The sequence below is a fragment of the Juglans regia genome, chromosome 1, assembly GCF_001411555.2.
Source record: "Juglans regia cultivar Chandler chromosome 1, Walnut 2.0, whole genome shotgun sequence".
In the NCBI taxonomy this organism is placed as follows: domain Eukaryota; kingdom Viridiplantae; phylum Streptophyta; class Magnoliopsida; order Fagales; family Juglandaceae; genus Juglans; species Juglans regia.
The window spans coordinates 18,583,159-18,600,987 of NC_049901.1; the positions used below are offsets into that span (position 1 = coordinate 18,583,159).

General features: G+C 34.7%; 1 protein-coding gene across 3 annotated transcripts in view; it reads left to right on the forward strand.

The window, feature by feature from the left end:
• The first annotated feature begins 12,554 nt into the window (after positions 1 to 12,554).
• Positions 12,555 to 17,829, forward strand: part of LOC109010137 — a 66,002-nt gene continuing 60,727 nt past the window's right edge. The window contains exons 1-3 of one of the 3 annotated variants that reach the window (XM_035692755.1): positions 12,555 to 12,704; positions 12,962 to 14,674; positions 14,761 to 15,251. In XM_035692755.1, coding sequence (XP_035548648.1) covers positions 12,976 to 14,674; positions 14,761 to 15,161 — 2,100 coding nt within the window. In that variant the 5' untranslated portion in view covers positions 12,555 to 12,704; positions 12,962 to 12,975 and the 3' untranslated portion in view covers positions 15,162 to 15,251. Of the gene's footprint in view, positions 12,705 to 12,961; positions 14,675 to 14,760; positions 15,252 to 17,829 lie in introns of those variants that run through there. The other 2 variants (XM_018990871.2, XM_035692764.1) reach the window with 2 other exon arrangements.

Here is a 17,829-nt window from a genome sequence, read left to right on the forward strand (position 1 = left end):
GTTAAGATGAATTTAGATATATTTATGTAAAGTTAAAAAATATTGTGGATTCTATATATAAAGAGGTGTTGAATTGAAAAAAATTATGAGTCCTTCATATAAAGAAGATTTAAGTTGAGTGTTGTTTAATAATTGAAAGTTATGTTTTAGATATTAAGATAGGTCTAAAATTTAAATAAATTAAGATGACCTGAGCTCATTCAAGAATCTAAACCAAGAACTTCCTAAATCTCAAAGGTCCTTGTGATCTTAAAACAGGGCCAACATCGGCTTTCCTCAAATTTTACACTTTTTAAAAAGAATTGAAAATTTTTTCATATAAAAAACATAGAAAAAAGATTGTATGAAAAAAAAATTCAGAGAAATAGAAAAAACATTTGGAAAATTTATTGTGGAAGACTGGAAGTATTTAAAGATTTTGAGAAATTCTTATACCCCAACATGCAGTAGCTTTGTTTGGGCTTCTTATAGTTGCCTTATAGTTATGCCTGTGGTGCTTTTCAATCTCTAATGATCCTTTGGGCCGTGTTTTAGGTAATATGGTTTGGGTCCAGGCCTATTCCGGCTCTGCCCAATAGATTTCATGTTGGGCTGGAGCTCTTTATATAGTGATTAGGCTAAACAGGAATGAAACTTTCAACAATGACTATTCAAATAATCCAAGTAAAATAACGTGCAAAATTCTCATTTTGTAGGTTCAAGTTATCATTTTTTTCATCAAATTATTCCCCAAACAATCACAATCAACAATTCACTTGCAGCTCAAGGGGTCGATTAAAAATCAATGTTCTTCTCTCTTTTTTGCAGCAGTATTAAAAAATAAAAGATGAAAAGTTGAGAATATTTATCTGAAAGGAAACATTTATCTGAGAGGAGATTTACCTGCTCATTTGGAGATGATTTCGCAAGTCAAAAAATATCATTCTCTCACTTCCGAAGTAGAGAATAAGACGATCCCACAAATGACGCCATTTGTTGAAGCATAAAATCACCCAATAGACCAAAATGACAGAGGTGATTTGGGCCTTGATGAAGTGGTTGGAAGCCCACGATGGTGGTGGTTTGGCCTTTGGGGCATCGGTACGATACCCTTACGTACATCCATAGCAGTAAATAGATAAATATAGAAAATATAATTATAGATGAAGACACATGGATTTACGTGGTTTGACTCAAGACTTACGTCCATAGATCACTTGAAAGGCAAATCCACTATAATATGTGTGACGCTCCCAGATTCTGCTTGGGATCGAACGAACATCTGAAGCGTCGGGATATGCAATACAAGATTACTTGCCCCCGTTCATGACAAATAAGATGCAATGTTCCTAACATGCATATAGCATTATGCAATATTCGCAGCGGATAATTTTTTTTTTTTTAGCAATACTATGCACCAAACTTATAATATCTCAAATAGTTAAAACATAATCCATGCATACTTAACAAAATAAACATCCACGATTACGGCAAGGTCTCAGAAGATTATAATCTCAAAACAATGGAGACCTGGCTCCATAATTACATTGCCAAAATATACTATTGGGCTAATTGGTTGAGTAACTTACGTAACTCGACTAACAAGGCCAAAATACTATCCAAAGACCTAACTATGGAGGCTGCAAGCTTCGTGTTGAATCTACGGCATCTAGTCAACCTCCTCCAGTCTGCCAGTGTCTGCTCCTTACTCTAATCTTGACACATCGCCTACTATTTGGGAGGAATGGTAGTTGAAACTACCACGGTGAGATTTCATTACAAATTTCAATAAGTTAACAGGAAACTTCCACACATATTAATGATGCATGCATGGTAGTAAAAGTATGAATGTATAATCAAAGTCATAAGTAACCATATCATAACTTGACATATAACATGACATAAATGACATAACTTGAATTGAAACTGAAACTTAGATTGACGTGACGTGACATGACATGTACGTGAACTTAAAACATAATATGGACTAGCAACTTCGCATGAACGTGAACTTGAAACATAACATGGACTTAAAACATAGCATGAACGTGAACTTAAACATTATATGAATTTGAATATAACATGATATAAACATGAACTTGAAACATATTCTTGTCTCATGGGATCACCATGATAGAGTAGTCTTATCTCATGGGGTTACCATGATTGCTTAATCTTATCTCATGGGATTACCATGATTGTGTATTCTTGTCTTATGGGGTCACCATGATAGAGTAGTCTTATCTCATGGGGTTACCATGATTGTTTAATTTTATCTCATGGGATTACTATGATTGCGTATTCTTATCTAATGGGGTTACTATGATTGCCTGTTCTTATTTCATGGGGTTACCATGATTGCGTATTCTTATCTCATGGGGTTACCATGATTGACATGAATGTAAACTTGAATATAATATAACGTGAAGCATGATTTGAACGTGAAATATATGGAATCTTATTCAATAGAGTTAATTAATAAAGTGACCATATGGGTGCTACACGAGTCCCCTTAAGCCGTGTGTCCTTGTCGATTACAGCATCACAACACATGTGTCTATACCAACTGTGAGTGCATTAATAGGTACTTCACAATTGCTGTGGCCCCACGTATTCTACGTGTCACAATCGCTGTGTCTCACGTAGTGTATGCTCCACAGTTGTTATGGCCCACTTGCTGTGGACATACATAAAATCAAGTGTGGCACCATTGGCATTAGTGTCTAGCGTGCTCTAGTGACTAGCTAGTTAAGCTTCATTCACAACCTGTTGACTATACTTCATCAACCTAGGAAATTTTACACCTATTTAGACACTCCAGCGTGAACAAAGGAGTTCCACTAGGATATTACCTTATCCTAGCGCTTAGGGTCGTGATTGACATGAATAACTTAATAAGACTGTTCTCGAGATACACAAACTGTATTCGAGACGGAATAACATGAATACAAAAATATAGAAGTCTTGACCTAGCGGAACGTGACGTGAACGTAAGACGACAGTCATGACATACTTTGAGATATAAATGTAACAGATAACATTTCATAACTTGATATATGTGTAACAAACAATATTTCATAACATGACATAACATATAACAAACAATATTTCGTAATATGACATAACATGTGACAGTGAATATTACGTGACATGACATGTATGTAATAGATGGCATATGGAATATGACATACTTGCAATAGATAGTAACATGAGACAAAATATATTGTGTAACAGATAAGTATTTCGTGATAGAGTAATTCGTGTAATAGATAAACATGTGATGACATGGCATGACATGACATGTGTAACAATATATGAACATAAACTGTAGTTCCCTTACCTATCAAACATACACAGTAAACTGATAGTAAGTTAGGAGCTAACTTACCTCGATAGTTGCGTTCTACGAGAATAAAATGTGAAACACGAGGAACTGTAAGTGGGTATTCTAAAAGTTAGAAATTTAATTACTAACAATTAAAAATGTGTAAAGAAACAACTTAGAGTAAAATTATCATTTTACCATCTACATGTGGGAAAATGACAATTTTACCCCTAACTTAAGGATTTCACATCCTAACTCCAAAAATTACTACCTCATATAAATTTTGTCCTAAACTCAAATATCAACTCAGAAAAATTTAAAACAATTTGCAACTATGGAAAACTCACTATGGCCAAAACCTACATAGGCTATTTTTCTTGATTTTGGTTGTAATTCTTTCAAATTTCAAAACTCATGATTAAACAAAAAATTTGTAACAAAAATTTCGTATCCTAAGTTAAAAACACACTTAAAATATCTATTAATAAAAAGCTAGTCATCAACATCAAACGTTTTGTAAAAAGACCCAAACTTTTTAACAAAAAAAAAACCCTTAAATAACAAGTTTTGACCTTAATAAAAACATCTCTAAGAATTTCAAAAAAATCTTCTAACATATTCATAACATCATCCTAAGATCAACCATGCTTTAAATCATAAAAAAAAAAAAATACCAAAAATCACAAAACAACACTTGGACACTTGGAGTTTTTGGTTTTAAACTTAGTCCAAAACATAAAATTTTCTCTCAACTAACTAATCTCTTGATCCATGGCTTAAAGACATGTGATCTTCAAACTAAAATATCACATAATTTAAAAATGTGTCCTAAAGACATCACATCAAACTTAAAATCACATGGCTAAAATTCAATAAAACATGGATCTAACCCAAAAACATCAAATCTTAGGCCTAACCAAAATCCTCTTGCATAGAAAATCATATCTTTAAAAATAATACTAGATATCTTCAAACTAACATGCTAACATGTATATAAGAGGCTTATGATCATCACATAAAAATATTAAAGCCTTTGGAATAAGATTAAACCACGAAATATTCAAACTTTTACAAAGCAAACACCTTTTTTTCTCTTCCAATTTTTAAGTTTCTAGATCTAAGAAAATGTATCGTCAAAAGCTTTAGTCATGCAATAAAAATTTAATGAACATTTATAAACACATGATAACAACACTACACAAAATTTTTGGACTAAGATATGTCCATTAGCTTGGTCAAAACTTTCAAAACATAACATACTCTCCAGTTTCATGACCAGAATGACCTTTCCATGGTTAAAACTGCTTTGTACCAATCAAATGAGCATGTAATGAGACTAATAAGATATATACAGAAACTAAATTCAAATAGGAACAACTGTTATGAAGGAGTCATCATGCGAAAATACCTACAAAAAGTCTAAAATGTCCACGCAAAAAAGACCCATAAATATGCCCGAGAGAGCTCTTTTGAGTTTCTCTCTAATAACAAGGTGAAGAAGTGATAAAATGGAGTGAAATGTATCTTGCATGACTTTAGACTCCTGGAGGGAGAAGTTATGGGCTTGAATGACCCTTGATTGGAGGTGGCTATTTGACATAAAGTGGAGATTAGTGAGGGGCAACGACTGCCGGCAACAACTGTGAGAGATGGAGGTTGATGGAGTGGATTTCTCCTTCACATCAAGGCACTATTGGGTGTAGCCAATGACAGTGGATGGTTTGCCTTGTGGGGGAGGAAAATTCTTCAAGAAGATTTGCCAATGTGGCCAAATTTGTGGGCCTCAACCAAGTGGGTTTCAAATTGGGGTTTAAAGGGGTTTTGGTTAGGGTTTGAGATGCTATCAAGCCCAAATCCAAATTTTCTTAGCCCCCATCAAATTTCTAAGGTTTAAAAGGTTGGGTAATGATATCATAACAATGATTTAATTAATTAATAGCATGCGGAAGTGATTTAATTAAATGATTAAACACAATGCTAGAAATCGGATTAAAAAGGGTTTAGAGACCAACTTTAGGGTTTGGGGAAACCGTTTAGGGTTTCGGTTTCAATCAAGATTTTGGGGTTTCAATTGGATTTCAACCATTTAGGGTTTCGCTAGGATTAAAACCCTATTTGGTTTGGTGCAATTTGGTTGATCAGATGAAACAGAATTTTGCTTAGGTGGCATGATCTCACACCTTAACTTACTTCACAAAACTATCTAATGGTTCCTCTTTGTGCCAAGTGTCTAATACTATTCACTATGTATGGCTAAGATCTTGCCAAGTGTCTAAATAAAATTTCTCTAACCTAATTTGGACATTCCACACTGTGATTCTGAAAACACTGCACTTGGTGCATTTATCGAGGTTACTATTCACTCTTAAAAAATGCATAATAAGCTTAGTACTGAAAAATCCTAAATATTCATATTAACCTATAGTGAAAATCGTTTACTAAAATTCAACCCCAAAGTGCCCCTAAAAATAATTTCACAATTTTGAACAGGCGTTTTGTCCGAAATTATGAAAATGAGTTATTGAACCATAAAATCCTAAATAATCAACTGAATCTAATGCCGCGGATCAAAACACATTCTGACACTTCAAACTATCTCAAATAATTAAACTCATATTTCTAGCACCTTAATGAATGATAACACTGACTATGTTGACAAACTAAAACTTGTGTGATTGGTCAATTCGTAAAAATTTATGAGGTTTTCACAAAGTTCCTAAAGTTAATAGAAGTTTCACCAGTTAATTTTTAGCTGGTTGTTACAATGTGTATTTTACACTTACTCATGTTCTCTCGTTTCTCTATGTACAATAGAAGACAGAGACCCTTTTGACAAGAGAAGATAATATCTCTCGAGCTCTTGTTGTGAGGTTGAATATTATGATATATTTTTCCTCCAATGGTATTCGCTCAGAAGTCCCCCCTTTCTCTCCCTCGTATCCTCTTTTTATCTTGGGCCTTGGGAATGTTGAGGAAAGATAGTTTTATGTCACCTCACATTTTCCTTTGCGTGTCTAATTTGCTTTCATCCACTAGCATTTTCTTTGTCTTTTCCTTCCTCTCTTCCTTCTTACTACTGCTGAGGGCTACTGATAAAGTGTTGGGAATGCATAATTAAGTTGTTTAAGTGAATGATATGTTTCATCAAATAAGAGTTAAGCAACTTAATTACACATCAAATTTTAGTATCGGACTTCAAATCAATCGATGCCAATAATTTGCACACAAAAGTTTCACATTTGCCTCTAAAATAATTAAACACTCGTATCATACTTATATGTGCAAGGCATTTTTGGAAAGAATAAGAGCAGAGGGTATTATTGGAAGAGGAAGTGTGCTAAGTCATGAAGGATGGAGAGTGAGACAACCAACTAATGGTTAGTGGCAGAGTGGAACGCACGGAAAGCAGCTAGACGTGCAATAGGCTGGAACAAAAAGAGGCATGGGTGTACACGCCAGCAAGGGGAGAGCAGAGTCACGCGTAACAAAGGAGGCTTCGTTTCAGCTGGGTCAGTTTTGGCATTGCAATACGAGACGGGGGAAATTAATTTTCTACTATTTTTCTTTTCGCTGGGTAAGCGGGCACGGAAGGGGCGACTTAGCACGGAAAGGAAAGAGCCCAATTTTTCTTTAGTGTAGATTTTGTTTTGAGACGTAGGCAGATTTTTATTTTTTTCTCAGCATTTTTTTGGCATCTTCAGCGTTTCGGCATCTAGAGCAGTTTTTTCGTTTTCAGCTTTTTTTGGTATTCAACATATTATTCTTCTAGAGCATTATTTTTTTGGGGCAGTTTTTGTTTGGAGAGCAACCAGAGATGTTGGAATTTAATCTTTTTGGGCATTTTGCTAATCTAGAGATGATAGGCTAAATTTTTAGCTTGGCATTCAAGGAGTAACTCATGAGTGTTTGGGGTTGGATTTTCTTTAATGTATTGTGATTTTGATGATTAACTTATTGGATTATATTTCAATTTGCATATAGAAAGGATTGAAGTTCTTTGTTCTTAGTTTAGCTCAGTTGTAGACGTAAAGACACAATTGATACTTGAACAAGTAACAAGACTTTGATGGTTTTCTTTCACTATTTTACAGTTGCTATATACTCTGTCAAGTAGTTTTATTAGGCTAAAAATTGTGGTTCATTACTATATTATCCGACCATGATTTCTAGGAATGAGAGAATGGTTGAGAGAAGATGAAAATAGAAGTAAATCCATCACCAAATCAGTGGGCGAAAATTGCATCCCAAGTGTTTGTTTTATTGTTTCTTACAAGTTTAAGTCAATTTCTATACATTTCCTCTAAATCTCTTGGTTCTTAGTAATTTTAGAAACATAGATTCACATTTATTTTCAGTTTTACTTGTGCTTGAACTTCTAGAACAGTTAATAATTTCACTCTTAATTTAGTCCACACTTACTTAGTAAATAGCCCCCATTTTGGTGTCGATATAGTTAGTGGTCAACCTTTAAAATTTATTTCTCATTTCTTACTTTTTTTGTTCATTGCTAGATCTTTTAGTTTAATGCTTTCTCATCCTTTCGAAATTTCTTGTCACCATAAACGATAATATGTTGTCTTGCAAATATGGAATGTTTGCTTAATTTCCATTGTCCCTATGAATTCGATCTTGGGATTTATCCTTGTATTACTTTGACAGCTTCTACGCTTGGAAGTCGAAATTAAAAACTGATCAGCTACCTAATGGATTGGGTCTAGAATGCTATAATGGGCCTGATATATTTACCCTCAATAGATGCCCGCAATTCTTAAGCTCGATTTGCTCAACAAGAACGCCATGAGAATCTTCAAATCCACTGTGATAGAGATAGTTTGTGGAAAACTGTAGAAAAAATGAATTCTAGGAACTTGTCTCTAGTTTTCTATTTGTTTGTGCTAAGCAATGAAGACCTTTACTTGGAGAGGGGAGGTCTGTTTGACTTGGGGTGGAGGGGTGATAAATTTACTTTGAGCAATAAGCATGGGGATGAGACCTTTACCAAGGAGAGACTTTATAAAGCATTAGCAAATCTAAGGTGGAAAAGGATGTTTAAGGAAGGGTGGGTGGAGGTTCTTGCAGCTAGGTGCTCAAACCATAGACCCATCTTATTATGCATGAACCAGAAAAATACCAATGTATGGAAGAGGAAGAGGCTGTTCAGATATGAGGCCAAATGGTCCTTGGAGGAAGATTGTGAGGAAGTTATAAAAAGAGCTTGGCAAGTGAGAACAACAGAAAGGGACACAGACATGGCATTGCAAATGCTACTGGATGACAGTAGAGGAGCCTTTCAAAGATGGAGTAGGCAGATTGTTCAAGATAAGGGGAGATTTCTAAAGGAAAAAATATAAATGCTTAAAAAATTACAAGAAGATGAAGGGAGTCACAATATGGTGGAGATAGAGAAAATTCAAGAGGAGATAGGGACCTGTCTTGAGATGGAGGACTTGAAGTGGAGGCAAAGGGCCAAGATGGATTGGTACAATCATGGGGATCGAAATGCTAAGTTCTTCCATAGTTGTGCAAACCAAATGAGGAAAAAGAATATGATTAAGCAAATTTTTTATGATTATAATATGAGGCAGACCAATCCTGAGAAGGTTGAAATCGTTTTTAACAATTATTTTCTAAATCTTTTCACCTCCTTAGACCCGAGTGTTGAGGATATTGAAGATTGCTTGAGGTACCTTGTGTGACAGATGATATGAACAATTGCCTGACTAAAACTTTTACTAGAGGAGAGGTTGAGGAAGCTCTTAAGCAAATGGCTCCATTGAAATCACCTGGTGCAGATGGATTTGAACCATGTTTTTATCGAAAGCATTGGCATGTAGTAGGTGATGAAGTGTGCAAAGCTGTCCTGTCATGGCTCGATGGTAATGCTCTGATTCCCTCTATGAATTATACTTTTATTGCACTCATTCCTAAGGTTAAAGATCCAAAAGCGGCCAGTGACTATAGGCCTATAAGCCTTTGTAATGTTGTTTATAAGATCATGTCAAAAGTCTTGGCAAATAGGTTGAAAAAATTTCTGAACGCAGTAATTTCACCCAACCAAAGTGCCTTTATTCCTGGAAGATTGATTACTGACAATATAATGGTGGCATATGAGGTGCTTCATTCTATGAAAGATAGGAAAAAAGGCAAAGTAGGTAATATGGCTATCAAATTAGATATGTCTAAAACTTATGATAGGATTGAATGGTGTTACCTAGAGGCTGTCATGGGTAAGTTGGGATTTTGCAGAAAATGGATTGAACTCATTATGAAATGTGTTTCAACTGTGAGCTATTCTGTTTTAATCAATGGAAGCCCTGAGTCAAGGTTCTATCCTATGAGAGGTTTGAGACAGGGTGACCCATTATCTCCATAACTTTTCATTTTGTGTGTTGAGTGTAGTGCTAAATCAGTCGGACATGAAGGGTAACGCAAGAGGAGTAACTGTAGCAAGAAGTGGAACTCGTGTAAACCATTTACTTTTTGTAGATGACTGCATTTTGTTTCGAAGAGCTTTAGTAGGTGAGTGGGTAAAAATCCAAGAATTATTATTGAAGTATGAAAAAGCATCTGGGCAGTTTTTGAACAAGGAGAAAACAATAGTTTTTTTTTAGTTCTAAGTCAAGGGTTGAAGAAAAAAGGAAGATCTTGAAGTTAGGAGGCTCGGTTATGAAAGGCAGATATGAAAAATATTTGGGTTTGCCCCCTGTAGTAGGGAAATCCAAGTACAATACATTTAGAGGTATAAAAGAAAGGGTGTGGAAGAAGATTAGTAATTGGAAGAACTCATTTCTGTCTTCAGCAGGCAAGGAGGTTTTGATCAAGGCAGTATTACAAGCAATCCCAACATATACTATGAGTGTGTTTAAACTCCCAAAGAATCTGCATAAGGAATTAAACTCACTAATGGCAAATTTCTAGTGGGGCAACCAGTCTAATAGTAGCAGAATTCACTGGTGCAGTTGGGAAAAACTTGGAAAATCAAAAGGGAGGGGAGGTTTGGGATTCAGAGATCGAGAGCTTCAATGTGGCTTTGTTGGCCAAACAAGGATGGAGGTTCTTACAGAATCTAGGGAGTATGGCAGCCAAGATTTTCAAGGAAAAATACTTCAGTTCAGTCACTCTGCTTGAAGCTAAGTTGGGATATAGACCCTCATTTATATGGAGGAGTGTATGGGGAGCATTTAAGTTGTTAAAAGAAGGCTTAAGGTGGAGAGTTGGGAATGAGAGTAGCATAAGGATATGGGGGCAGAAATGGCTTCAAAGACCCTCATCTTACTGTGTGCAATCTCCTTGCTCGATACTAGATGAAGAAGCAAAAGTCGATGAGTTGATTTATGAAGGAAAATAGGATGTGCAGTTGATAGAAAGAATATTCTACCAAGAAGAAGTGGAGCAGATCTGTAGTATTCCAATTAGCAAGCTAACTTCTAAAGATAAAATGATCTAGGGAGGTACTAAGAAGGGACAATTTTCTCTCAACAGTGCATACCGGATTCAAATGAATAGGAAAGAAGCAATGAAGGGTGAAAGTTCAAAGGGCAGAGAAGGGGATACTTGATGGAAGGAAATATGGGGATTGAATATTCCAGGGAAGGTCAAACTTTTTATGTGAAGAGGTACGAAGGAGTTATTGGCAACTAGAAAAAACCTGTCTCTGAGGAAAATAACAGAAAGTTCAAAATGCCCAATTTGCAAGAATGATGATGAATTAGTGATGCATGCAATTTGGTTCTGTCCAGCAGTAGCAGATGTTTAGTTAGAATCAACCAATGTTATACAGAAGTGGAGTTCAAATGAAACTGATTTATTAGAGTTATGGGACAGTTTGATGGAGAAGGTAAGCAAAGATGTTTTAGAGGAGATAGCCATGGTTATGAGGAACATCTGGTTAAGAAGAAATGAGTTCATCTTTGATGGAGTTTTTAAAATTCCAAGCCAAGTGATAAAAGTAGCTAGAGATGAGTTAAGAGTGTTCTAATTGGTTCAATAGAATGCAAGACATATCCCAATTCCAAGAGTAGAAAGGGGGGTTGTTCTGTGGAGTAGACCAAGAGAGTCCTTTGTTAAAGCAAATTGGGATGCAGTAGTGTCCAAAAAAGATAGAAAGGTGGGGCTCGGGGTGGTTATTAGAGATGAGGAAGGGGAGATTTTGGTTGTTGCAAGAGAACATCAAAATTTCTTGACAGATTTTGCAACAGCTGAAAGTCTTGCACTTTGGAAAGCCATAGAAGTGTGCAGAGAGCTCAATTTCAACAGAGTTTTATTCGAAGGTGATGCTCAAGTCATAGTGAATGCTGTCAATAACGGGGAAGAGGATTTTTCCTCTTATGGGGGGGGTAGTTGAAGATGCAAAAAAGTTGTTAAAAGCTATAGAGAACTGGAGTGTTAACTTTGTTGATAGGAAAGCAAATGAGGCAGCTCATGTTTTAGTTCAAGAAGCTTTACTTTTACATCCTGAAATAGTTTGGATTGAAGAGATTCCTAATTGTATTAGGAGTATCATCTGTAAGGCGAAATCTTGTAATGAGGTTATAATTCTATGAATGAATACAGAGGATTCATTTTCAAAAAAAAAAAAAGTAGCCATCACTTTGCACATGCGACTTGATCCTAGAAGCTGCTTTCTGTAGGTAGTGGAAATATCCCCTTGCCCTTTGGCATTCGAGGCTGATCAATATTGAAGGGACAATGGTACACGTTGCACAGTTCTTATCATTGGGCTAACCGTTAGTTTATTTTTTTTGAAATATTTAAAAAAAAATATACAATTTTATTAATAGTAATTTTTTAAATATTTAAAAAAATTAAAAAAATTAAAATTCACCGACAATCCAACCCAATGGCAAATACAAGGGGCTAACTCGTATTTTCGTAAAACTTAAAGGTAAACAACGACACACAGTACATAACATACATATTGAAATTAGAAAATTGTTATTTATATTTAAAATTTTATTTATATAACTATACATATTTTTTATATAATCATTCCCACCCAAGGAACTCCAAAAATGCATATTTTTTGTATAATGAATGTTTTAGAAATTTTCAGAAATCTCTAGAGAAAAAAAGAAAAAAGAAAAAAGAAAAGAGTGAATTCAAACAGCTTTCGGTCGCAAGTGGAGTGCAATTGCCGAGAGAGAGAGGGGGGGATCAAACGTCACCAGATTCCTTTTGTATTGAATTGACAATTGGGCAGGTGTGGACTTCAAAGTTCAGGTGCACGTTGTTACAAAGACTAGCAAATGCTGATTTTTGAGGCAGATTTAGAATTCGGAGTCTTGCCATCAGAGGAGAGAAGACCTTAGATCATCCGCTTCCACAGCTTCACCACTTCCATTCCGCGGGGCACGAGAGAACTTCACAAGGCAACGTAGATAATTTCCATTAGCTTCGTACGGTACCCTCTCTCTCTCTCTCTCTGAGAATTTATATATATTAATTATGATGATTATAAATCTTATGTTTTCTTTTCTCAACCGTTTTGACTACTACTGTTTGCGGCCATGAAGATGTGTGAAGATCAGATGATTTGTTCTCTATCTATCTTACTCATGATCATTGATTTCCTTTTATGCTTAATTTTCTTGTTTGAATCAATTGAGTACACCTCCATCTGATCACTGATTAACTTTATGTCACTGATCTTTAATATAGGATAAAAATTAAACATGGTTCGACCAAAAGACCAGTTTTGGGTGTATGCAGAGGATTTGAAAAATGGTCGTTTTTCCTGTAATTTTTGTCATCTTCAATTTCCGGGAGGTATTTCTAGGATAAAATGGCATTTGTCTGGACGTAAGTGCCACGATATTAAAGTTTGTGAACAAGTGCCACGACATATTCAGTTAGAAGTGAGAAAAGTACTCGACACTCCCAATAAGATCAAAGCTGATAGATCATCTCTGGTTGAGGATGAAAATCACTCAATTCTTTCAGTACCATCTCGTTGCCCAAATCTATATACGGAAAACGATAGCATTTTGGTGGGTCAAAATAACAATAACGTTAGAGAGGGTGATAATCTTTCCACTCCAGCTTCGTCATCACGTGCGCAAAATGCATGTAACAAAAAGGATAAGTACTGTCAAGAAGTACTTGATGAACAATTGGCTAAGTTGTGCTTCTTCTTTGGTATTCATCCTAAGGCCGTTGTCTCTCCCATTTTCGAGGACTTTGTGAAGAGTATTGTTGAATTTGGACCCGGTTATCAACCACCAAGTCCTTTTACCCTCGGGACTGAGTTGATGTCAAATGTGGAAATGAAAGCTAAAAAATATGTTGAGGATCTCATAAATGATTCATTTCAAGCAAATTGTACCTTGATGGTCAACATTTGGATAGATTATAATGATTTCAATGAAGACCGTAATAACCGTGTGGATATCTTTGTTTATTCGCAAAGAGGTGTGGTATGCTTGAAATCATGTAATTATGGGTTAAGAGAAGGTATTCAAGAAGCCATATCTTCTACAATTGAGTTCCTTGACCCCAGCCACATTGTACAACTTATATACAATGATTACGAGGATCATCATTATTTAAACTGTGAGTTCTCCACAATTAGGAATACGGTTTTAGAGAACCATCCTTGGATTTGCGTGAATCATTGTCCTGTTGTTGTTATTAAGGACTTCCTTTATGAAATGAGATCATGGTCGAAACTGCGTTCTTTAATTGGTCTTGTGAGATTAATACTTTCATACACTTATCATCATTCCAATATGTCATTTAGAAGAGGGAAGAAAAGACCGAAAGAAGATTATGCATCCATTATTTTTATGTTCAAATCAGTTTTAGAAGTTGAAGATGAACTGAAAGCCGTGCAATTTTCTATGATAACATTGTCGAGTGATCGGGTGAAATTGCTTGATGAGCAGAATGTAGCGGAACATCTTAGATGTGCAAAATTTATTGATTACATTATCCGCCGTAAACAGTTTTGGAGTCGAGTGAAAGCAGTGGCACAAGTGTTGTTTTTAATGTTTCAGACTCGATGCCTGGTTAATCGCGAGGACTCAAGTATAGGATACTTGTATGAGATGATAGAAAGGGTGAGCGATGGGATTGACAAAAGTCGTAACTATGATTGTTTCCTTTATGATTTTATAGGGGAAAGATTCTTTGATATGCGAAGGAAGATTATTCATCCAATACATGCAGCTGCTGCCTTTTTAAATCCAGCTTATATGTGTAGTGATAATTTTAAGGAAAATGTTGAAATGATAGATGGCATAAATTATGTGTTTGAAAATATGGTCGAGTCAGAGGAAAAGGAAGCATTTACCAAGGAAGTACAACAATACCGCACGAAAATGCCAAAGTTATTCACAGCTCAAGCCATCACAATGTTAAAAACATGCCATCCTCGTAAGTCAATAATTTTCTTTTTAATAATATTTTCTGTAGATTCTAATTATGATATTTTGGTTTACTCTTTTTGGCCGATTGTGTAGGAATATGGTGGGACTATTGTGGAAAACATACCCCGGTATTAAGGAAACATGCAATTGGAATATTGTGTCAACCTTGTAGTACTTCAGTTTGTAAGCGTTATCAAGTGCCGCAAGGTGATTGGAGATCAGAAGATAATTGGTCAGTACAAGTGAATACAATGATCATGAGCATGAATAATTATTCTGAATCATTACGGTTGGAACCGATCATTCTTGATAAACTTGGCGGCGGTGAAGATGACGATGCTCTTAAGGATGTGGAGGAACTGGTTGACAAATACTACATGGATCATGTTTTAACTCGATTCACTGACGATACTATTGTTGATCGCATGATAGAAGATTGGAGGCTTTCATGGCTAGATAACTTTTCGAGTTTTCCTTACTTATATGGTATTTAACTACTTAAAAGTCATTTTGTTTTCTTTTCATGTCTTATATTTAAGTCTTATGAATTGTAGAGTCTTAACAGTTTCAAACCTAAACACCATTCAAAGCTACGTTGTGATAAACCTATATATAATCAACATTAATATAATAAATCTGCTTAATTAGATTCATGACTGATTATAAGTATGCATTTCAACAGGAAATACAGTACTACCAAATCAAGTAACATACTTTCATAGGAAGACATAAGTAAAAGTAACACTTGTCAAGGAAGCAATTTCATAAATATTCAAGAAAGAAATCTAACCGGAATAAAAACAGGATTTCACGTCCAACAATGTTTCCATAAGCACCAAGAAATTAAGCGTGCTATGTATCAAATTTGATTGGTTTAGATCATGAGATAAGATGAGAAATCTCTTCATCATCCAAATATTATTTAAATACAAATATTTTTAATTTCAAATCTTCAATTTTTTTATCTAATCATTATAATTTTACTAAAATACCAAATAAAACACAAAAAATAATTCAACTTTTTCCAATCTCAAAATGAAAATAATATTAAAAAATAATATTTTAACTTTATAATATTTTTATTCAATTTTTTTCCTTTCTCAAAATCCTATAAAATATCTTAAGTCAAATTATTTTATTATTATTTATAAATTTTTTATCTTGTATTATCTCATCTCAATATCCAAATAATAAGTCTCTGCAAATTTGCTTTTAGAGATGCCGATTCTTAAAAAATAACACAGAGCATGAAAATATCTTATTCGAACAAATGCAATGATGATAAATTACTTGGATAAGTCGGCCCTTAGATCAATGGGTTTAATCTTCACGTTTATTGTCTGGTTTTTGTTGGATTTGCCCTTCCGCATAAGTAATCTATTAAGAAAAGAGAATAGATCAAATAGGTTTAGTTGCCAAAATTCAGATGGGGTCTCATATCGGATTTCATTTTGAGATTTTAGATCTCATCATTGAGTGATGTGTTCTATTTTACCGGGTGATCGGTCTTCCTTCTTTATCTTTAACTTTCGATAAGGATAATACTTTTTAAACCGATGATTTTGATCGATTAAGTGTTCGGATTACTTTATTTTGTATTTTTTTTGGATTTCTGAATTTTTTTTAATATTTAAAAAATTTATTAAAAAGTACTGAAATCTAAAAAAAAAGAATACAAATCATCAATCACAAACTTCGGTCCCCAGCAATGTCCTTTCGATAATATATGTGTAAAATGTTACTACTCTTACCAATGGTTTTTATTACTTGTTTTTATCGCTGTATTTTTTTAATTTATTTTTATTTAATGATTAAGTAAGTACTTTTTAATAGTATTATGATTTTTTTTATTTTTTAAAAAATATTGAAATGTGTAAAAAAAAAACATTTAAAAAAATACAAAAAGAAAAAAAAATCCCAAAACCATAACGGTAACTCCAAACGGTAGCTCGGAGTGGTGGCTATAGTGCCACTCATATTTGTAAGATCACAAAGGGCCAGTTAGATGTTCTAGAATTAATCTGACAATAGCCGATGAGTACATCTAATCGAGTTTTTTATATTATAAGAATAATGTTAGATATAATTTTAAGACATGCAAAATCCGTGCATTGCCTTTAAAAAGTTGTAATCTATCATTTAAAAATTTTTAAGTGGATATTAAATTTATCCACTTTTTTTCAAATGGAACTACAAGACTTGGGGATACTTGAGAGTGAAGCATGCAAGTATTTTCAACGATTTTCATGTTCTGTTGCTGCACCTAATACTCCAGAGTTAGAAGATAATAATAATTTTGTGCTACAGTAATTGGATGTCGTTGCAAAAACAAAATAATGAAAACTTATAAAAAATCTTCTTTTAACTTTATTTTTCTCCGCTAGATTCATGAAGCGGCTAATTATGGGCTAGTTTAAGAGCTTCTACATCAATTGAACGGGGCTTAATCCTCTTCTAAGAGCCCGTTGGGTATTATCATGGACTCGAGCCATGAGCTATGGCATGGTCTAATAAGTTAATGAATCCAAGACCCATCACAATTATAAGTTCCATCAAGTTGTGCGTGACGAGAATTCGCGGAATAATTAAAAAGGGCTCAATCCTTTTCTAAGAGCTGCTGGATATTATCATGGGCTTGGACAATAACATAGTCTAATAAGATAATGAATCCAAGGTCTAACCCCATACGAGTCTAATCTGGATGGAGCCAGACCACTAAATGCCCGAGTACTTTGGGATGAAAAGATTATCGGCTCATTTGGAAATAAGATAAGCCATAATATTCTTAAGACTTGAATTTCAAATAACAAGTGGGACAGTTATCAAATATGATCTGAAGAAGTCACAAAGTTCTATTTATAGAGTTCAGATACAATTATGATCTCACTGAATATTTGATTGGAGAAATCATATTACTCTTCATTGACTTAGGTATCAGAGGCTTCCCATCGAACCCTCAAGCCCTTTATTTTTTAGTTGCAAATGATCGAGTGTGAGAAACTGTGAAACACATCCATAAGATCAACAATACCCTTTATTTCGATGGCATTTGTTAATTTTAGCTCTTCTTTGGTTTCAGCTCATAATTGGAGAGATTATGAGAGCAAAGATCAACGGATTTGAATCGACCATGATAGCTAAGAGTTGACGATTGTTGCAATA